Below are 19311 nucleotides of genomic sequence, written 5' to 3' on the forward strand. Positions count from 1 at the left end.
ATAAATTTTCATTTTCTTATGGGTTTCCATATTCAAAGTTACTCTTTTCCTCATCACTGAGATCATTAGTGATTTAGCCTTCTATCTTAGTTAATCTTCAGTCTTTAATTAATAAAAATTCATTCAAAAATGCTGCTTTTTACGTAATGTGCGAATTATAATTGTCCGATCAACTTGAAGTTGACCCTAAGTCTTTATGAAATAATTTTTAAATTTTTAATGACCGTTATGCTATTTTATACATTTTTATCTTTATACTGTAGATAAAATTTTACTGCATGAATTAATCAATGTGCGGCAATCTATGATTCACATCTCAGCACTGAAACAGTAATGAAATAAAACTTCAATTTATCATTTTTTTGTTTTTCTATTAGTCAAATCGTTTATTTTTTTCTTAAATCATTCTTTTCAATAATACATTTTTGTATTTTTCTTGTCATACTTTTTTTTTTGTTAAATACCTATTTATGAACTTCAAAAATTCTCATTACTTTTTATCTCATTTCTACAAATACATCAGAACATTAAAACTTTTTCATTTATATGTAAATCGAAATTAAAGTAAAATATATTAATTAATGGACAAGAAATTAATCACAGAAACATGAACTCAAACAAGCGAAAATAAACATAAATTTTACTAAAAAAAATTTAATGTCGAAGAATCATGGATGTTGAAAAATCAGTCCGATCGGCACAAATAACTCATGACAACCAGGTGGGCGCCATGTGGCAGTTTACATATTAATTGCTAAAAATTGATATTTGGATGCCATGTGGAAGGCATTTGGCTGTCATGAAAAATTTGTGACTGATCATGCAAGTAAACTCAAAAGCAAATTGATTTTCTCTATCCTGAAACTTCTTCTTAAAAAACGATTTTTAAGCCAAAAATTAATTTCAATATAAAAACAGGAATGTTAAAAAAGAGTTTTAAAAAAATTAGCTACAAAAATTTGACATATCAAAAGAATTACGGGAAGTACAATGTGTAAAAAAATTGAATTTCCTTTATATGAAAGATTAGATATAAAGTTAATTGGCACATTTTCTCAATCCTAAATTTATACTTAATAATTTTTCTTTGCATCATTCTTCAATTCGATTAATTTAATTAAATAATTAATAGATAGTTCAGAGAATAATTTTAAATCTTTTCTCAATTTTTTTTTGTTTTTGTTCTAAAAATGAAGAATAAATAACAGTCTAAGTGTGGGGATTAGAATGTATTTTTTTTATGAATTCTTAATACAAATTTTACTTCTTATATTCATCGACGATTAATATTATTAACCATTTTGACTTTTCGACATTTTATTAAAGTATTGACTTTGTTGTAATTTTTTTCTTAATTAATTTTTTTTTTAATCACTAGATGCAACTTTTCCCCTTATTTTTTTTAAATCATCAATATTGCAAATTCTTCAAAGAAAAGCTCAATTTATTTCTTATGTCTTCTATCTCTTTTTAATTTATAGAAGTTTCTTCTAATCTCTTCTGTTGTTAACTGAATTTTTGTTTTTTAGTGATCTTTAGAGTTGGTAGATTGAGCAATGCTAAATTTTTTTCTATGTTATTTCAGATTTTAATCATATTTGTGTCCTCAAAAGCCGTTCACTTACTGCGTAAGCTTCTAAATGGAAGAGAGGGTTGGGTTGAGTTTTTGTTATGGCTAAATCAATGAAAAAATGTTCCATAGAGAGGAGGGAGACTGTAAGGCTTACCAAATTATTATGTGACAGAAGCTGTATTAGGGAAGTATTGAGGCAAACAGGTTGCCAACCACAAGATTCAGTTCAAGATTTTTTTGCAAGAAATGCTGTTTCTGCCTTTAATTTAATCAATGATTCAAAATAATTATTTTGTTCTTGCTCGACTCCACCAACTCTTTAGATTAAGCAATGCAATTTAAGATTTTCAATATCTCAATAAAAAAGAATTTAAATGTTTGTCGTTACTTTCATTTTTATATAAAGTCGGTTGTGCTAATATCATTCTCAATGAATATGCATTATGTATATTCCTAAACTACTGAAAACTTTCTTAGATAATAAAATAATTTTTTTTTTCATCTTCACACATCAACAGAATCGTCCTTTATGTAAGCTGTACTTTCTCGATAGTTACCCAATCTCTGCGTATTTGATGTCTTAAGAAGTCCTTCAACTAAAGTCTCCTGTTTTTTTGAAATGAAATGGAAATGAATTTTTATGGCACTGAAAAATTATTATCAGAAATGACTAAGGCAAGCATGTGATATTTCATGATCAAGTTGTCATTGACCATCGTTAATAGTAAAACGTGCAAAATTATGTAAACAAAAGCAACAAAATGTGAATAAATTAAAAAAAAATCATAACAAAAATTATCGAACCTCAAATAAGGCGGAAATTTTTTTGCCGGCTATTCGGCGCACATTTGGGACACCATTATTTTCATCAGAACTACTTGATAATCGGTTTTCTTTAGAATCTGTACTACTATTATTATTTGAATTACTATTTGTGATACTGTGACGTGGTAAAGGCTTTGGTTCCACTAAAACAATAATGATAAAATAATAAATTTTACTCAAACATTCACTAAATTATAAAAAAAAATATAAGGAACAAAAAAATATTTGTTAGCAGATGACTCTGAAAATTGCATTCAGTTAGTGAGTTCTTTTGTGACTGTATAAATTTTGTTCGCACTTCCGAGTGGACATGCAACTGCAATAATACTAGTGGTCGACAGTCGAATACTAAGGAGCAGTTTGTCTACTGTTACATAAACTAGCTATATCCTCTCGACTTGCTATGTCCACTAGGGATCAAAAAATACTCAAGTGGTCAAGTTAAATAACTAGAACGGTATTTTGCAATCTAATCCATGAATACATTAAATAAATGTTGTTATTTACTCTGACAAAGCTAAAACTGTCGTAGATCATGTTGGCCATGCAAGTTTGACAAGTCCCAAATCGAATAAATTTTATTTTAAACATTACAAACCAAACTCAATTACAAATTTTATTACCAAAATATAAAATCAACAATTAACAAAGTCATCAAGCTTAACGTTATACAATTCAGAGAGTGGCTGTCACAAATTCGAATTTTTCGACATTCGATTGTCGAAATTTGAACATTAGATTGTCAAAAAATTCGAAAATTCTTACAGAATTCGAACTCTGACTTTTTAAGGCGGCCACACTGTGATATAATCATTAAAAACTAATAGCTCATGCAAAAATATGACAAATGTCTAAAACAACTCATTTCAAAGTCATTCATTATGTTTTGTGTATATAAAAAAATTGCTCACCAATTTTGTTTGACGAAAAGTTTGCCGCCAGATCTCTGACAGACTTCTTTTCAAGTGCAGCACCTGGTGTTATTCCTAAAATAGCTCCACCTAGTGCAACACCGGGATTTATAGTTACCATATCATTATCTGAATGAGTTAAAATAGAAAAGTTTATTGAAAAAGAACATAGTAAATTATATAAATGCATTTACCATTATCAAGTGCATCAGGCGTAGTCTTTGTTGAATCATTATTGTAATCATTCTTTGACTCGTGCCCTAATACTGACCATGGGCGAGGTTTTTGCAGCATTGTTGGTGTTTTAATGCCATTCCCTTGATGTTGTTTTTCATATATTGCTTTTATTGATTCGTTGCTCGGTGATTTCTTTCCAGAAGACTCTCGAATTGGTGGATTTAAACTTGTATGAACAATATTTGTATTCTCTTCAAAAGTTACGTGCTGCTCTGTTTTTGTCTTGACTAAAGGCGATTTACGGTTTGTAGTTGGTGAACACTTTTCTAAATTATCAGAAGATAGCGATCGTGGTGTCCAATTCGCAACTCCTTTGAGTAATGGCGACTGACGTTCCAGCTTAACTTTACGTTCTTCCATAATTGGTGTTGTTTCTCCTGATGTCATTGTACTTTTCTTACCACCAATGTTCTCTTCACGACTCATTGTTGGACTGTCGACAAAACTCAATGAACTGCATTCTTCAGAAGTCGGCGATACTAATGGCGTTAATGTATTATCTTCCGATTCCGGTTTTGTGAAGAATGTCTCCAATCCTTCACCTAGACTATGTGATAATTCTGTTAATAGAGGTCTTGTTGGTGCTCGAACTTTCGCTCTCTTTGGTCTACTTTTATTTAAATGTTGTAATGTCACAGATGTACTTGGCAATTCTGTGATTGAATCACAATGTTCATCATCAAATTTACTGCGATTTGATATACTCGGCGATTCTAATAGGTCAGGAATATGACTAAGACTTAAATTATCAGCGCCTAATCCAACAACACTTTGAGGTCGAACTTTTGCAATCGATTGACGTTTCGATTTGAAATGTGGAACAGCCTGATTGGAAATGTATACAATTTCCTGTTATTAGTTTTGTTAAACATAAAAAATGCGATTTTGTTTTTAAAATAAATAAAATTCACACACAAAAAAATGCACACCAGTGAAATAAATAAACAAATTTTTGATATTATTGTGTTTGGTCGTCGAAAAAGAGAAGAGAGAAGAAAAAGAATTTTTGGGAAAAGAGATAGAAAGCCTATGTTAATTTTGTTTATTTCCAATTCATTAATCATTTGCAGAATGAATACGTATTGACTATATGTAAATACAACAAGCTCTAATAATGCTCATTTTTAAATAAAATGCTTTCTCATAATGCACATATGTAAATCATGAATAAAGATGGTAGTTAGCTTCAGAGTTGTTCGCAAAATGATAATCAACAGATCCCTTGTGCTATCGATCGAGGGACTTAAGCGCATTTTTGTTCAGCGATCATTATTTGGTTAGCAAAAAGTATCCAATTCTTAGGAAATACCAAATAAATTTCATGAAAAACAACAGTTAAATTTGTTTTGAAAACTAACGGTCAAAAAAATTCAAATTTTTGCCAAGTTTTTGTTAAGAAATTCGGAGAAAAATCGTTAACTAAAGCAATTAGCGGTTGTTTCAAGTTAGCAAACCAAGCAATAAACCAGTAAATCGATTGCACTGAGCAAATGCTTCAAACCCGAGCTCTCAACGATATTTGGTTGCTGAGATCTCACACCTCACCCAGCCAACCAATCAAAGTGAAATAAATTTTTTCAAAAAGTACTAAAAATATTCGCTCAAAACAACTCTGGATCTTCATGCAATTTATGAGTACATTTTATTGAGCATCTTATGTTTAAAAAAACACACCACAAAGCACAACTACTTAAGAAAAGGAATGCAATAAATTACTATTACTGATGAATGTGAATGATGGCACTTACCAAGTTTAAGTATTCCAACTTCTATACAATACAAAATGCAAAATTTTTTTGTAAGGTTTTAGCAAGAAATGGATAAATAAGAAAACATATATATATTTTTAAATGAATGATTAATGTCAAATGTTTGGTTTATATGAGTTCATCGATTATGATTTAATGCAAAATAATGAAAGACGGAATGTTTTAAGTGATCGGAAATGATATCGAATAAAGATGAGTATTTACATTAGCTGCAGGAGAGCAAGTAAGTTTTCTTCTTACTTTAAAAAAAATTGAGAGTGAAAATATGTTAAATTTTTATAGAGTACTACTGAGCGCATTTCCTCTTCTATTAACAAACTTACATGTTTAAATCAATGGTGAGCAACCTGTGTGCTGTCAACAAAATTTTATGAACCATATGAAAATAATAGGTTGCCCACCACTGGTATATGCATCACCCATAAATACTTTGATGCGAATTAAGAAAATGTAGGTTATTAAGTCTATTATGACTTATAACAGCTCAACCGTATTTTCCCAATTAATCAGCAATTATTTTATCATCAACAAACAGACAGACGAACAACAGACAATCACACCGTTCGACCCACACGAGAAAATGCGTCTCATAAAAAGAGACTAATTTGCGTATGTAGATATTATTTCCTACAAGACATTTCATATGAAAAATACTTGGATTTCCTCGTTTCTTTATATGATTCACATTATTATTATTACAAAATATGTATGATTATTATATTATAAAAAGAGAACGAACGCTGTCGTCTTTCCAATCTGAATCACAAATAATAAAAAAAAAATTAGAAGTGTCGATGAATGTATGACAAAATGTGTGTATAAATAATGAAATTAATGGATTTTTGTAAAATATCTAAAGCGTATTGAACCCCAATTATGATAATGATAATTGTTATGTATTTACACCATGAACACAAGCCATTTAATGTTTTTGGAATCGTTGTGTATTGTGATTTGCTGAGGAAATTGTAACGGTCATTAGTGCTTTGAATTATCTTCGTTAAATTTAACGATAGTGATTCAAAATATTAATAACCGTTAAAATTTCATTAGCATATCACATGTATTAATGCAAAAGGGAGCAATAATAAGAACTTACCGTTGGCGAACCTATTCCGTGTCTCTGTAGATCAATGTGATGATCTCCTACGGAATCCTAAATATTAAGCAGGAAGAAAATGAATAAAAAGCTATGAAGGATGAAACAATGCGTGAGGATCAAGGATATGAAATTGTAACTAAAATGCACAAATATATGATAATATGATTGAGTTTTTTATGTACAAATTCCTTCATTCACAAAGTTGTTTCTAGTAGTAAGGTGTAGGATTAAGAACTTAATGCACTTTTCAAGAAGTAAACGAGGATCACTAAGTTTCAACTATTCAAAATTAAGTATCTATTCCTTGAAATCCTTTTCGCAACAGTCGATCACAAAATAATTCATTTTCTGTTCCTTTTGCATACTTACATGACTCGACCTTGATCGTACAATATCAGGTGTCTCATTGTGCGTAGTGTTTGGTGAGTCTGGAATTCCCATTCCCCTTTTATATCTCGTTAGTGCTTCCAGGACTTCGTCTGTTGCACGATCACTTATGAGGCCAGCAAGTGATTGTTCCACTTCACTACAAATGAATATATTTCGGATAAAAAAAAAAACACAAAAATTATGATTAGTTCAATGTCGCATCCAAATAATATATTTAGTTCACACTTAATGAATAAAGAGAATTTTTACACACTCTGATTTTTCATTATGGCACTTGAAACAATAACAACATAAAAGCCATCGCTTCATTGTGTTTCTTATCAATAATAAATACTCCTAATGTCTAGAATCTTGCTTCAATAAATTGTTGAGAATAATGTCCCTGTCTTTATTCGCAGCTATCACAAAATGCCGACAAAATTTCATTTATCAGCAATACAGCGTTATGCTCTTATCTATTTCTGATAAAAATTTATTAATGTATTGTAATTAAAAACTATAAGAACACAGTATTTTACTCTGGCTGTGTGATTGCAGCAACTTCTATAACTTGAATGAGCAGAGCGAAAGCAAAAAAAAATCATATACACTCGAGAGAATTTGTAGTTTTTCGGTCGCATGTATTGGTAAATGAATAAGTGAATCAAATGAATGATGCGTCACCATTCAGATATAGGAACTGTAAGCATGCAATGAAAGAAATTTCTCTAATTGATGATTGCTGCTTCTTTTTCTTGAGGAAAATTATTCACACATGTTTATCATTGATAAATGAGAAGTTCTGAAGCTGGAAATGTGAGAAATTTTCTCAGAAGTCTCCACGGGATTGTCTATACAATTAAGATCGGAAATTGTTTAATTAAAACACATGTCAAAACACGACAATTGTATGCTATTGATTTTAGTTAAGTTTTTTGATTGATCATATTGATTTTTACAATTAAATGTCAATCATGAGCATTGCATTTAATTTTTGTGATTGTTGATAACTATAACATGATATAGTTTACTATTTTTGGAAATTTTAGCATTTACTTTAAGTGTTTGTGCTATGAGTGTTCTTAATTCATCTGAATGAGTAATGAAAGATTAGTCAATTTCTTATTAAGTTCATGGAATTTCAGTTTTAAACTTGAAACAAATTAAAAAATTATTCGAACTTATCGAGAGACTTCAGCGCATTTTTTTGTCACTTCCTCAATCTGAAAAACAAGATCCAGTAAGATCTAAGTAACTGATTCATCATAAAAAATGAGATCCAGTAAACTCCAATAAATTTCTTAACGTTAAAATTTTTTTTCATATAACGGCTTTTTAGAATTTAAAATGCATCGGTTATTATACCAGACCCAGTTGCCAAAATCCCGTCTTTTACCTAGCCAGCCAGCCCAAAATAGTGCATTATTGGGCTTTTGATAATTAAGCGCTTTTACAATTTAAATTAGAACACTGAACTATTTTATACTCTGTAATTATCAATATCAATCCTAATTACCTTATTTTGTTCATTATCTCCCCGCCCGCACAATTAACAATGCATGTTTGTAAAAATTCATCATTTATATGAAGACGCTCCTCACAGGTTTTACGCAATTCACTAACAACAGTTTGATTTCCAAGTGTTTTGGGACATTGTTCGATGCCAGTCTTAAGCATTGTTTCCATTGTTTCCTACATTTTTACAAATTTAGAAAATTGTTTAATTATCTTTCCAATTAAAAAGTGATTAAGTACTCATTGTACAATTGAATGAATGTGATAGCTACCTCAAGATACGTTTTAACATTATTTGTCAATTCATTCGTCATTCTCGTTAATTTTATTTCAATTGGATGCGGCTCGCATCGTACCGAGTCTTGAAGTTTTGGTAATAGCTGCTTACAATTTTCTGCATCTTCCAGTAAACGCTGAACTCCTGAATTTTCAGACGTTTGTAGTGAAATTGTTTCTTGTGTTTCGGAAACTAGTTTATCAACCAATTGATGTGTTGCCGACAGAAGAAAACCTTGTTGGAGTCTAAAAGAAAATTAAATTAGTTTTGGGAATTAAATTAGGTATATAGAAGTAATAAATACAAATGTATACAATACTTAAAATGCTCACCTAAATCCTTGACCTGCTTGTCTCTTCATTCCCGAGCCATTACGGTGCAAATATTCTTGCATTTTTCTCATGACCGTATCTGTCTTCTCCGGATGATTCTTAAGACTAGGTGCAATGTCAAATAATGGAAATGGAATGTGTCTTAATGAATAATTATTTTCCAAAGCGTAAACGATATCCGAATATCCTTGAAGTGTGACCATGTTACGATCCATAATGATTGTCTTTAATTTATTATTTATTTGTAATGCTTTGGCAAGTAGACGTGCTCCCAAATCACCCATCAAGTTACCGGAAATATCTAATACTTGTAGATGCTGATTGCTTCCTAATGCATTTATGAAATTGTGAATGTCTGTCTTTAATTTGTTCTCAGACATGTACAGTTCAGTCAGCATAAAATCATCTTTCTGTATTAGGTTTACAAGAGCATCCATTATAGTAGGAATGTGCTTCAATTTCACACCCTGAAAGCTTTTAATTAAATAAAGCGATCGAATTGAAGGATTCTTTCCAATTGCCGTTAATACTGATGCCATTTCTGAGTCTAGGTCTAAAATAATAATTAAAATTTTATTATCAATTAATGACTTTATTATTGAACACTAGAGATCAATAAGTTCACATTTATTGTGCGATGCTGATTAAAAGAAGTGTCTTATTTATTTTTAATTACTTAATCTGGGGTGAGCAACCTTTGTGTCGTGATACATTAGCTTGTATCCTATTTTTTAGAAATGTCATGAACTGTACCAAGGTGTGCCATGACACAAAAAGGTTGCCAACCACTGCACTGTGCTAAATAAATTAAGGTTTAATCTATTGCAACCTATTTCATATCTCATAAAATTCAATCAAGCATCAAATTAATTCAACTTACTGTTATCTCCAATATCTAAGCTTTGTAAAACACGAACACCATGAATACATGACTCAAGAACATGGGCACCTTGCTGTCCTAATTGATTTCCATTGATATCTAAATGTAAACCTACTGTCGACTCATTACATGCCAAACCCAATAGTAAATGCTTCAGAGCTTCCAACGGAATTTTACAACTGGCTATATTTAGATGCTTTAAACTTAAACTGCTCGTGAAAAATTGCTTAAATGATGGTGGAATCTCTTTTCCCTTCTTAGTTCCAAAAGAATTGTGTGAAACATTTAGATGTGCTAAATGAGTTGAGCAACCTCTTAAGAGCGCACCGAATAACTGTAAATGAAGTTATTGTTTATAATAGGAAAGGTCGATAATATCATGTTTATTTCAATTGCTCTCATAACTTACACTTTCCAATGTTGTGTCTGTGTTCGAAATATCTAAATATTCAAGTGCGTTTGGTTGAGCAAGGAAATTGTTCAAATTCTGTTGGAAAATTGTAAAAGTAAATTATTGATAATATTACACAACTGGGTACGAGTAAAAAATTTCAGGTTATAAGCGCATTTTACTTGATTACTAGCTTTCACATTAACAACTAATCATCCAAAGTGACTAAATAAGCTCTCAATTGTGTAAAAATGTGCTTAATCCAAAAATCAACATAATAGTATAATCTTCATCATTCAATGTACTTACGGTTATATCATCTTTCAAATTATTTCCGCTTAGGTCTAAATATGTAAGCGAACTCGAGATGCTTTGATTAAGCGACAGGGAATGTGCGATTTGATTGATGCCTTTGGATGTAAGACCACAATGTGATAGACATAATTTACATAAACCTTTCGTTATTTTCGCAATCGGACCAGCTAAATGTACAGCTCCTATATAGAAAATAATAAAAGAAATATTGTGTTAATCGATTAATGTAAGGAACAATCGCGTGAACTATGTAACAAGAAAAATTTTGAAACTGAATAAATTATTCTAAAAATCGATTAGGTTGTGTGTGTAATTGGCCAAATGTTGATGACTTTTAAGGATTGGCTAGCTGGAATGTTCTTGAATTTTCATTGCAGTCGTCAATTATAACAATCCCAAGAATTTAGACCGTATGTAAAGCGAATAAAAATTCTAATTTATATTCAGGCACCGATTTTACCGATGGTGGTACGGTACGATAAATGGACAACACTAACATAGTACAATGGAACGCTTGGTATGGCAAAATGATATACATGTGCCGTTGATACACAACTGTTCGTGTATGGGGCAGTTATATCAATTTTCTTTATCATGTGTAACATTGTATCGTACCTGTGGTGTACTTGAATCGTACCGTACCACAATATAAGAAATCGGTCGCTTCCAGTAAACAGGCCTATCCTAAAATCAATCAAGTATTTGAGCCAAAATAAGCTAAAAAGTGTAAACTGTAGATCATAAAATCCCCAAACCTTGTACTAAATTTCCAATCAGGGCACAGAGTGATGAAGCGCCTGAGCCCAAAAGGAATCAATAAAGTAAAAGAAGTATAACAGAAAAATTCATAAGAAAACAAACATTTTTTGTTATAAATCATCACGAAATACTTAAAACTAAGGAAGATTAAAATATTTCACATAGAGTATTAAAGGAGATTAGATAGATTTTTTTGCAGAAGCTCCGTCTGGCAAATATTGAATTTAATGGTTTGATATTTAAGAAAATTTAGTCTAAAATTCCAACAAGACTTCTGCAAAAAATCTAACAAAAATCTCCTTAAAAATAACTGTGGATATGTGAAGTAACAACTCACCTTTGTCTTCAATTAAATTATGTTTTAAATCAATCGTTTTTAGTGCCGGATTATTATTAGAGATCACAGATACAGCTAGTTTATGTAGGAAATCAGCTTTAAGACCTAAACCTTCAAGATGAAGCTCTTCAAGCCACATACTTCTTTTCAGTACATGTAGTATACGATCTAATGTATCGTTCGACAGTCGGGTATTTGATACTTTTAATCCTCGAAAGAATGTGTTGTACTCGAGGGCTGATACAATTGCCATCAAATCCCTTTGCGGATTGAAAACAGAATATTAATAAGTAAAATGTGGGTGTAAATGGTTAAGTTAGTGAACTTTTTATATTCAAATTTCAAAAAATAAAGAAGAAAAGTTCGCAGCTATTAAATTTGAATTTTATAGCAAATTATAAAAGAGTACTTACTTTGGCTCTAGATGATCAAAATCCCTTAAGTTGAGTATGCGGCAATCATGCGAAAGATATATCGTATCGATATCCCATGCAACCTCCTCTCGATACGGTACATTATGAAAATCGCACATACATTTGTATTGAACACTAAACCCACCGCATGGTCCAACATTTCGTGGATCAGCAGGTCTTAACTCGTCGGAAAATATGGATATTCGTTCTATTGGCTGAACTTCTATTTTTCTTATAATATATTTTAATGGAACCGTTGGAAAGATTTGTTTAATAGCTGATGATAAGTCCGTAAGAATAACATCAGCATTGGAACTAAAGTTTCCAGCTTCACCAAGTGTGGAAAATGAATAAGTCTTATCAGTTGTTGTAATGGAGAAATGTGTTGGCTTTTTACTTTCAATCGACTGTATATCTAAATAATGGAAACTGCAATCGATGCGTGTTGGAACTTTGGCCGTTAATAAATAGACACGAACTGGTGTAAATACAAGTACACGATTTTCTGTCTTATCACTTTTAGTTTCTAATTTTATCATATACTTGACCAGAATTTTGGTATGGCGCCCAAGAACTGTCTTTACGCTATCTGCAATTGTAATAAGAATAAGAAATTATTTTTTTTATTTGTTATTTTGCAGTATGACTGAATAGATCAGTGCTGTCCAAACTTTGTTATGCGACGGCACACCTTGGTGGCAATCCTCTACCGAAATCGCACACGGCATAAGGCTCATGTCGTTTTCAATAAAGTCGGGATGCACTGGTGTATCGCGGCACACAGTTTGGACAACACTGGAATAGATAATGCAAATGATTGTATTATTCAAATGAATATGTTATTGTATATACATGTACAATTTGTAGTAAGTTTGACTTACATGATAGAAACTTCAAAAAGAAATAATTTATAAAGAAAACCATATTTGCATGACTAAGAAGCTGAGGAATCTTTACGAAACTCAATATTTTTTCTTTTCTTTTTCACTTCGTTCCTTTTCTTATAAAATGAGATTCAATTTATACACATAACAGACGAAATTCTTCACTCATTATTACATTCATCAGCAATCTTGATATATACTCAGATTACGTTCTTAAGCTATTAAAAATAATAACATTTTTAAGATGATTTTTAGTGGAAATTTGCACTTTTTAAGGGTTGATTAAAGTAATTTCTTCTTCTACTGCAGATAAATATTGTAGCAAAATTGAATGACTAAATTATAAATTGATTAATTCTGTGTTTGAATTTGAAGTAATGAGCAATAAAAAAAGTATTATGATGGCGACATCGCACATTATGCTCATAAATAAAAATGTGTGATAGTTTTAAGCTAGCAAAACGAGCAATAAGTCAGTAACTCGATAGAACTGAGCTAATACTTCAAACCCGAACTGCCAACGATGTTCGGTTGCTGAGATCTCACGCTTGACACAGCCAGTCAATTAAAATGCATTTATAAACATCATTTTTATCACAAATGCTTTAAAAGTTTTTAATCCGAGATAATCTAAGTAATGTTCTCAGAACTTCATGTCCGGTCACACCATCTGCTCAATAAAATGTTTCCTTCTCATACTTGAGAATTGTCAGAACACATCCAGTATTGTTCAAACACTAAGAGAACACAAATTGAACGCTCAAACTCAATGACTTTATCACAAATCTAAACTTCTTCTTTTCCTACACTAACAATTACATCAACCCTCAAAAAGGAAATTTATGAATGCTAAAGCTGTAGAAATATTTTCATGCTAGAGTTAATTGAAAGTGTTTATTATATTCATTCACTTTCTTTTGATTCAATTTCTTTTGTTATCACTTATGAGTTTTTCGCAAATTAACAGCAACAGAAAATTCGTTCAGATTTCACTTTTCATAAACTTTTTTAACGCGAAAATTTCATTTTCTGCTCATCTTTATTGCCACTCACTCCTTGATAAATGATAGCTTTTTTTTTGGCTTGATGATAAAATTATTATTATGACTCGAAAAATTTCACTGCAGCAAATTAAATTATGTCGAATTGAATTTCATCATCAATCCCTCCGAGCTATGGCTATGGCGGAAAACTATTTAAATTCATCACACGATTTCAATTAACCCAATCATAATTTTTGTTTAATTTTTAATTTGTTTTTGTCAATAATTTCCAATTAAAACTTCTTAATTAAATCACTAAATTTAGACAAACTTTTAGCAAAAAGGTATTTTCTTCATTAATGCTTGCTACCGAACCGACTGACTGACTCTACATTATTAGTTAAATGTAATTATTCGCAACAGACTGACTAACTTACTGTTATTGGCGAAAAATATGAGCAGTGCTGAAGAGAGAGAAGAATTAGTACATGAAAATAAAATGTGTGAAAATTCATAGCTGTTGCTGTTCAAATGATATAAGCGCATTTTTATTTCAAAGAGAGACTTATTAGCCACATATTATTGTAAATTTCCAGTTTTTGGACATTTCATGTTCAATTTTTCATTGAAAAATTACGTATCTTTACAACGCACAGTCCAGTTCTTTTTACCTTAAGTTGCTTCCTTTGAAAAAGTTGATTTCGTGAATGATCAGTTGTAAACCTTGCCTTAGTCTGATGGTATGGTTACCATCCTCCAGACAAGGTGATTTGAATAGTCTTTATTGAATCAATTTGGTGTTTTTAGCAACATGAGGGGATATCACAAGAAGATTTACACTTGAGCCCAAAGTAACTCGTTAAAATAAAATCATGAACCGAAGCTTATAAAATCGTAAACTCTTCCTCCCTCTTGTAACGTTATGTAATTATCATTCATTCCCAGAATAAAGTAAATGTGCAAGACAAAGTGAACATTTAATTAGTAAAACTGGCTAAAATTGAGTAAGCAAAAAACTTTGAGCTTGTACGCTTGATAAACCATTTTGTATTATTATACGATAAAATAAGCAAGAAATAACTCAATTTCTCAATTCGCCTTTTCTATTTCACTCGATGATTACATTAAAAACACAAATTTTTGATATGAAAATGAAAAATTTAAAGTAGGTATATTAAAAAAAAACTTTAAGATTAAATAGATTGAGCAATTAATTGTAGCGGAAATAATTGATATTGATTTCATTTTCAAGCAATTGATGAAACATTACAGTAAATTGTTGGCTCATGACTCAACGTGTTTTAAAATAATTTTTCCGACGACAAAATTCTTTACTGTTCTGAAAATTTATATTCCGTAATTATTGTTTTAAGGAATTTCAATTACCAAGGGAAGGTTCGGAAATTATGTAACAATTAGGTGGAAGTTACAATTTTATTATTGAATTCGTTTTGTAAGCATTACACTAGAGGGATAGCTTTGAAAAAGCTATTTGAACGATACGTAATTTATGAACGATCCTCAATGAAAATAAGAAAATTTTATTTTGGATACTGAGGAAAAATGTGGGAATGGCATTAATTTTTAGCAATGAATTAAGAAGGTAGGTCAATGTCAATTGCATTAAATGATTAAAGCGCAGTCAAGTGTTTTGAAGGCTTAATCAAATTTTAGTTGAAATTAAATAAATTGCTCGTTGATTCAATCACATTGAATTACTTCTTAAATCACCGAAATACCAATACCCAAAAAATTTAAAAGAAAAGTAAAATGGCATATTTGGTAGTAAACAGCAGCAGTGACGTAGTGGTAAGAATATTGACCAACCGACTTTAAGACCCGCGTCTATTCGGATTCGAGTGATTTTTCGCTGTCACCAACTCAGTTTGTGTATTCGCGACACACATATTGTGGCTGAGTTAATTGCATTACTATATTTTGGGCCATGCAACTGTGCAAAGATGCAAATATTTTCCACTGAAAACTCATAAACCTATAAAAATGTTAATATCGTCATTTAAATTGACCATAAAACCACATAAGCTCAACAAAAACTTGCTAAAGTCATTTAAGTCTAACAATGCAAAATTTAATTCCCGTAACAAACATAAAATTTAACCGAATCATCATCATTTTATGTGTCTCGCAACTGATTGATTTGGATTTTATGACCTTGATTTGATTTTTGTATGAATCAATAGATGAAAATTGGAGATGAACAACCTTCACAAGTCAAACAATTGAAAACAAAACACATTTAGTTAATAATAGTGCTTCTTGAATTGAATTGATACTGTACAAAAATATTGGAAGTTTGTCAATTTACGAATAAAAACAACATTTTAAAGCTTCTGTTATGTATTTTAATGAATTTAGTATTTTTAATAGCTGACAGTTGGTCTACAATGAAATTGCTGGACGACAATAATTCTAGAGCACAAGTGTGTCGCCAAAATTTATTGGAAATGCTATGAACCGTATACCTTGTGCGGTTTCTGTAGAGGCTTACCGCTAGGATGTGCCATGATACGAAAAGGTTGCCCATAACAACTTTCGAGTGTGTCAATTGATGATGATAAGATGATAAACAAATTTATTTAAATAACTATACGCGCTCCCCTTTAATAAGTGATTCACTTTACTTCTTGTTTTATGCTGTCGGTATTTACATGGCTGTATTTTATGCGTCATACGATTATGAGTAATCTAAAGTGTTTTCACAAATTAAATCGTTGTAATAAAAGAGTTGGTGTTTTCCCTTTCATAAGTAGAGTCTATAAGTGCTGTACATATATGTTTGCTTATATATGTATACATAAACATTTGAAAATCCCATTCCTTTTCTTTATATTTTTTTTTACCCATAAAGGGATTTAACTAGCAGCTTTTAGGAAAAGGTAAATGTCCTACTCTTCTGGACACTTTGGTTGGATTGATTTGAGATGTATAATTTTGGAAATGTTTTGCACCGTATGTCGTGCGTGGTTTCGGTCAAGACTTACCAATATAATGTGCTACAAAAAAGGTTACCACTGATCTATGGATTTTACGGATGAAGTTGATTTATGAACTTTTCATAAACATTCTTGAGAGGCATAAATATCTAAAGTCACCCCATTTAACAGCTACTTATGTTCAAATATATTTCAAAAAACTGGTCTCGAGTACTTAGACTACAACCTTAAGGGAAACTCAAAATTGAATACATTTCAGCCAAAATGAGTTTAATTACAGAGATCCGATAAAAGATTTATTGATTTGAAAACTTTTTACTTCAATTAAATTTTACATCAACACCTATAGTTGTAACTCTTTCGTGATAACATTGTTCTCAATGAATAAATTAAAAAAAAGTCTAATAGAAATGCGTTGTAATCACCCCCTTCTGTGAATTATTATATTCAAGCACTTCCTCACAGTCTCACTCTTTTTTTCTCGTTCTCAATGCGTGTGGTAGGTGAATGCGGAAAATTGAAAGGAAAGAGAAATGAGAGAAACATGTATGTAATGAAAATGTAATGTACCAGCCAGCATAAGTGTGTAGAGATTGAATTCTGTTCATCATATTTTTTGAAGAATAAATGCTATGGCAAGCAGAAAAAGATCCTTTTTACTTTACAATTATAATGGATCTCGGGTGGATAATAATTGAAATGTTAAAGAACGTTCATGAAAAATTGGGCGTGACACATTTTGCAAACACAACCCGCTACACTATACTGATAAAAACTGTTGTAAACAAAAGGAAATCGTACGCGTAAACAAAATTATTCTATGCATGTATTAAAATATTTATACTGTATACAATTCAATGATTTTTATTCACTAACAATAATTATGTCACAGTTAAAGTTTAAGGTTGAGTAATTTTTTTTTGTCGGGTTAAATGGGACCCGACGACACCGTTGCTTATGGTTTTCAAGCTATGAGCACAAAGAATCTCATTTTTTAGTATATTTTTAATGGCACATTAATTATTCAAGTTTGATAGTATTCTTGACTCTGTTTTTGGATGCAAATTAGCAACATATATGAAGAAATACACCCACAAAAGTACAATCGAGACTATAATACACAAACAATCATCAGTCAAGTCTCTCGTTTTTCATATTTAATTTAATCAAAATTAGTTTCAATTAATATCTTTTTCTTGTGAAAAGGAACAGACAAATTCGATTCATTATTCTTTTTTTCTGCTCTTTTTTAACTGTTTTCTTGTGAATTCGATAAGCTTAGCTTCTCATAAATTTTGAGGGTTTCATAATTTTTCTTTCCAATCAATATCTTACACAAATACTCCGCTAAGCAGATAAGAATTTTTTTGTTTATTGAGCAATGAAAGGAATGATAAAATGGAAATCGACTCGGCTCTTTAAAAAAAAAATCAAATTGCACAAGTATTTTTATTACACTATCTCTTCAATCTATTCATATTCACTTGTAAACATATTTTAACACTTCATTAATAACTTTTCGGCTTAACAAAAGTCTTACCATTCAATTCTCGCAAAGTGTTTGCTGTAAAACTTTTTAAAGACATTTCTGCAAACTTTTTTAAGATTCCGTTTTCAAATATTCAGAATAGCTTTCCACACAATCCACATAAATAAAACAAAACAAGATTATCTTATGCACACAATTTGATCTTTAGCTGGCTTTTTTCTCACGCATATCTTATCTAATTTTCAAAAGATTTAAATTTATTTTTTCACCACTAAATTTTGTTTTCTTCGTGATGTTTGTTCAGTGTGGATAAATTTTTTTTCTCGGAAAAGGGGTAGGACCGCAAAAAATACTAAACAGGGGGACGTTTCTAAAAAAATTAATTCCTTCTTAAATTAATGCAAAACTCTTTTGCTAATCAAAATTGTTAGAATGATGAACATATAAAATATGCAGCATTCGTTTTTAATTAATAAATTGTACGTTCCAACGGATATGATGTTTGAAAAAATAATTCAAATTTTTCGAAACCGTTACGTTAAATTTGTTTATTGAATGTAAAAAAATTCAAAAATTTTATTGTTGCTGTAAGTTTTATATAAGTTTTTATATCTTAAAATTTAATTATAGTTAATCTTTTCCTACTTACTTAAATCCTTAGTGTCATGGTCTTCTTTCTTAGTTCTGACTATAGCTTTTTTCAAAAAAGAAATTCCAATGACCGATTAAAATTAAATTGTTCAAACTATTTTCAATCAATCTACATTTTCAATCCTCAAAGCCTGCTCAAAGAGAAAAAAAATCGAAGGATGCTTTTAGATAATTTTTTAATCGCTTTGCATTCTTTTAGAAGATTTTTGCTATCTATACATCTAAAAACATCTTCAACCTTAATCAAGCATTGAATTAAAAAAGAAATTGAGAGATAAAGTTGTCCTCAAGCTATCATATTTAATTTTTTATGTAAAACACTTTTTTTATGATGAAAAATTCACT

General features: G+C 30.6%; 1 protein-coding gene across 7 annotated transcripts; it reads right to left on the reverse strand.

Annotated features, from left to right (window-relative positions):
• Positions 1-405: 405 nt before the first annotated feature.
• On the reverse strand, positions 406-18629 carry LRR (Leucine-rich repeat). Of its 7 annotated transcripts, none has more exons than XM_070647851.1 (17): positions 18367-18628; positions 12006-12594; positions 11593-11852; positions 11252-11293; positions 10491-10678; positions 10200-10277; positions 9791-10124; positions 8911-9463; positions 8574-8823; positions 8303-8478; positions 6787-6943; positions 6415-6471; positions 5295-5315; positions 3504-4371; positions 3310-3438; positions 2378-2541; positions 408-2179 (listed from the first exon to the last, which is right to left on the reverse strand). In XM_070647851.1, the coding sequence occupies exons 1-17, from the start codon at positions 18410-18412 to the stop codon at positions 2078-2080; spliced, it is 4014 nt and encodes a 1337-aa protein (XP_070503952.1). In that variant the 5' UTR covers positions 18413-18628; the 3' UTR covers positions 408-2077. The 7 variants fall into 7 exon arrangements, with proteins under 7 accessions (XP_070503957.1, XP_070503952.1, XP_070503951.1 ...); XM_070647850.1 differs by having other exon boundaries at positions 3504-4395; XM_070647856.1 differs by lacking the exon at positions 2378-2541 and having other exon boundaries at positions 406-2179; positions 3504-4395; positions 18367-18629.
• Positions 18630-19311: the final 682 nt, after the last annotated feature.

Source organism: Chironomus tepperi, unplaced genomic scaffold, assembly GCF_022539635.2.
Source record: "Chironomus tepperi strain 1889 unplaced genomic scaffold, CSIRO-AGI_Ctep_v1 contig_376, whole genome shotgun sequence".
Taxonomy (NCBI): domain Eukaryota; kingdom Metazoa; phylum Arthropoda; class Insecta; order Diptera; family Chironomidae; genus Chironomus; species Chironomus tepperi.

Excerpts from the sequence above, each read along its gene's own strand:
- LRR (XM_070647850.1), bottom strand. The coding sequence starts at position 18,412 with ATGTCTTTAAAAAGTTTTACAGCAAACACTTTGCGAGAATTGAATG. Across the intron at positions 10,679-11,251 it reads GATTGGAAATTTAGTACAAG|GAGCTGTACATTTAGCTGGT; the intron begins GTTTGGGGATTT and ends TTTTCTATATAG. Across the intron at positions 9,464-9,790 it reads CTTAGATATTGGAGATAACA|ACCTAGACTCAGAAATGGCA; the intron begins GTAAGTTGAATT and ends TTATTATTTTAG.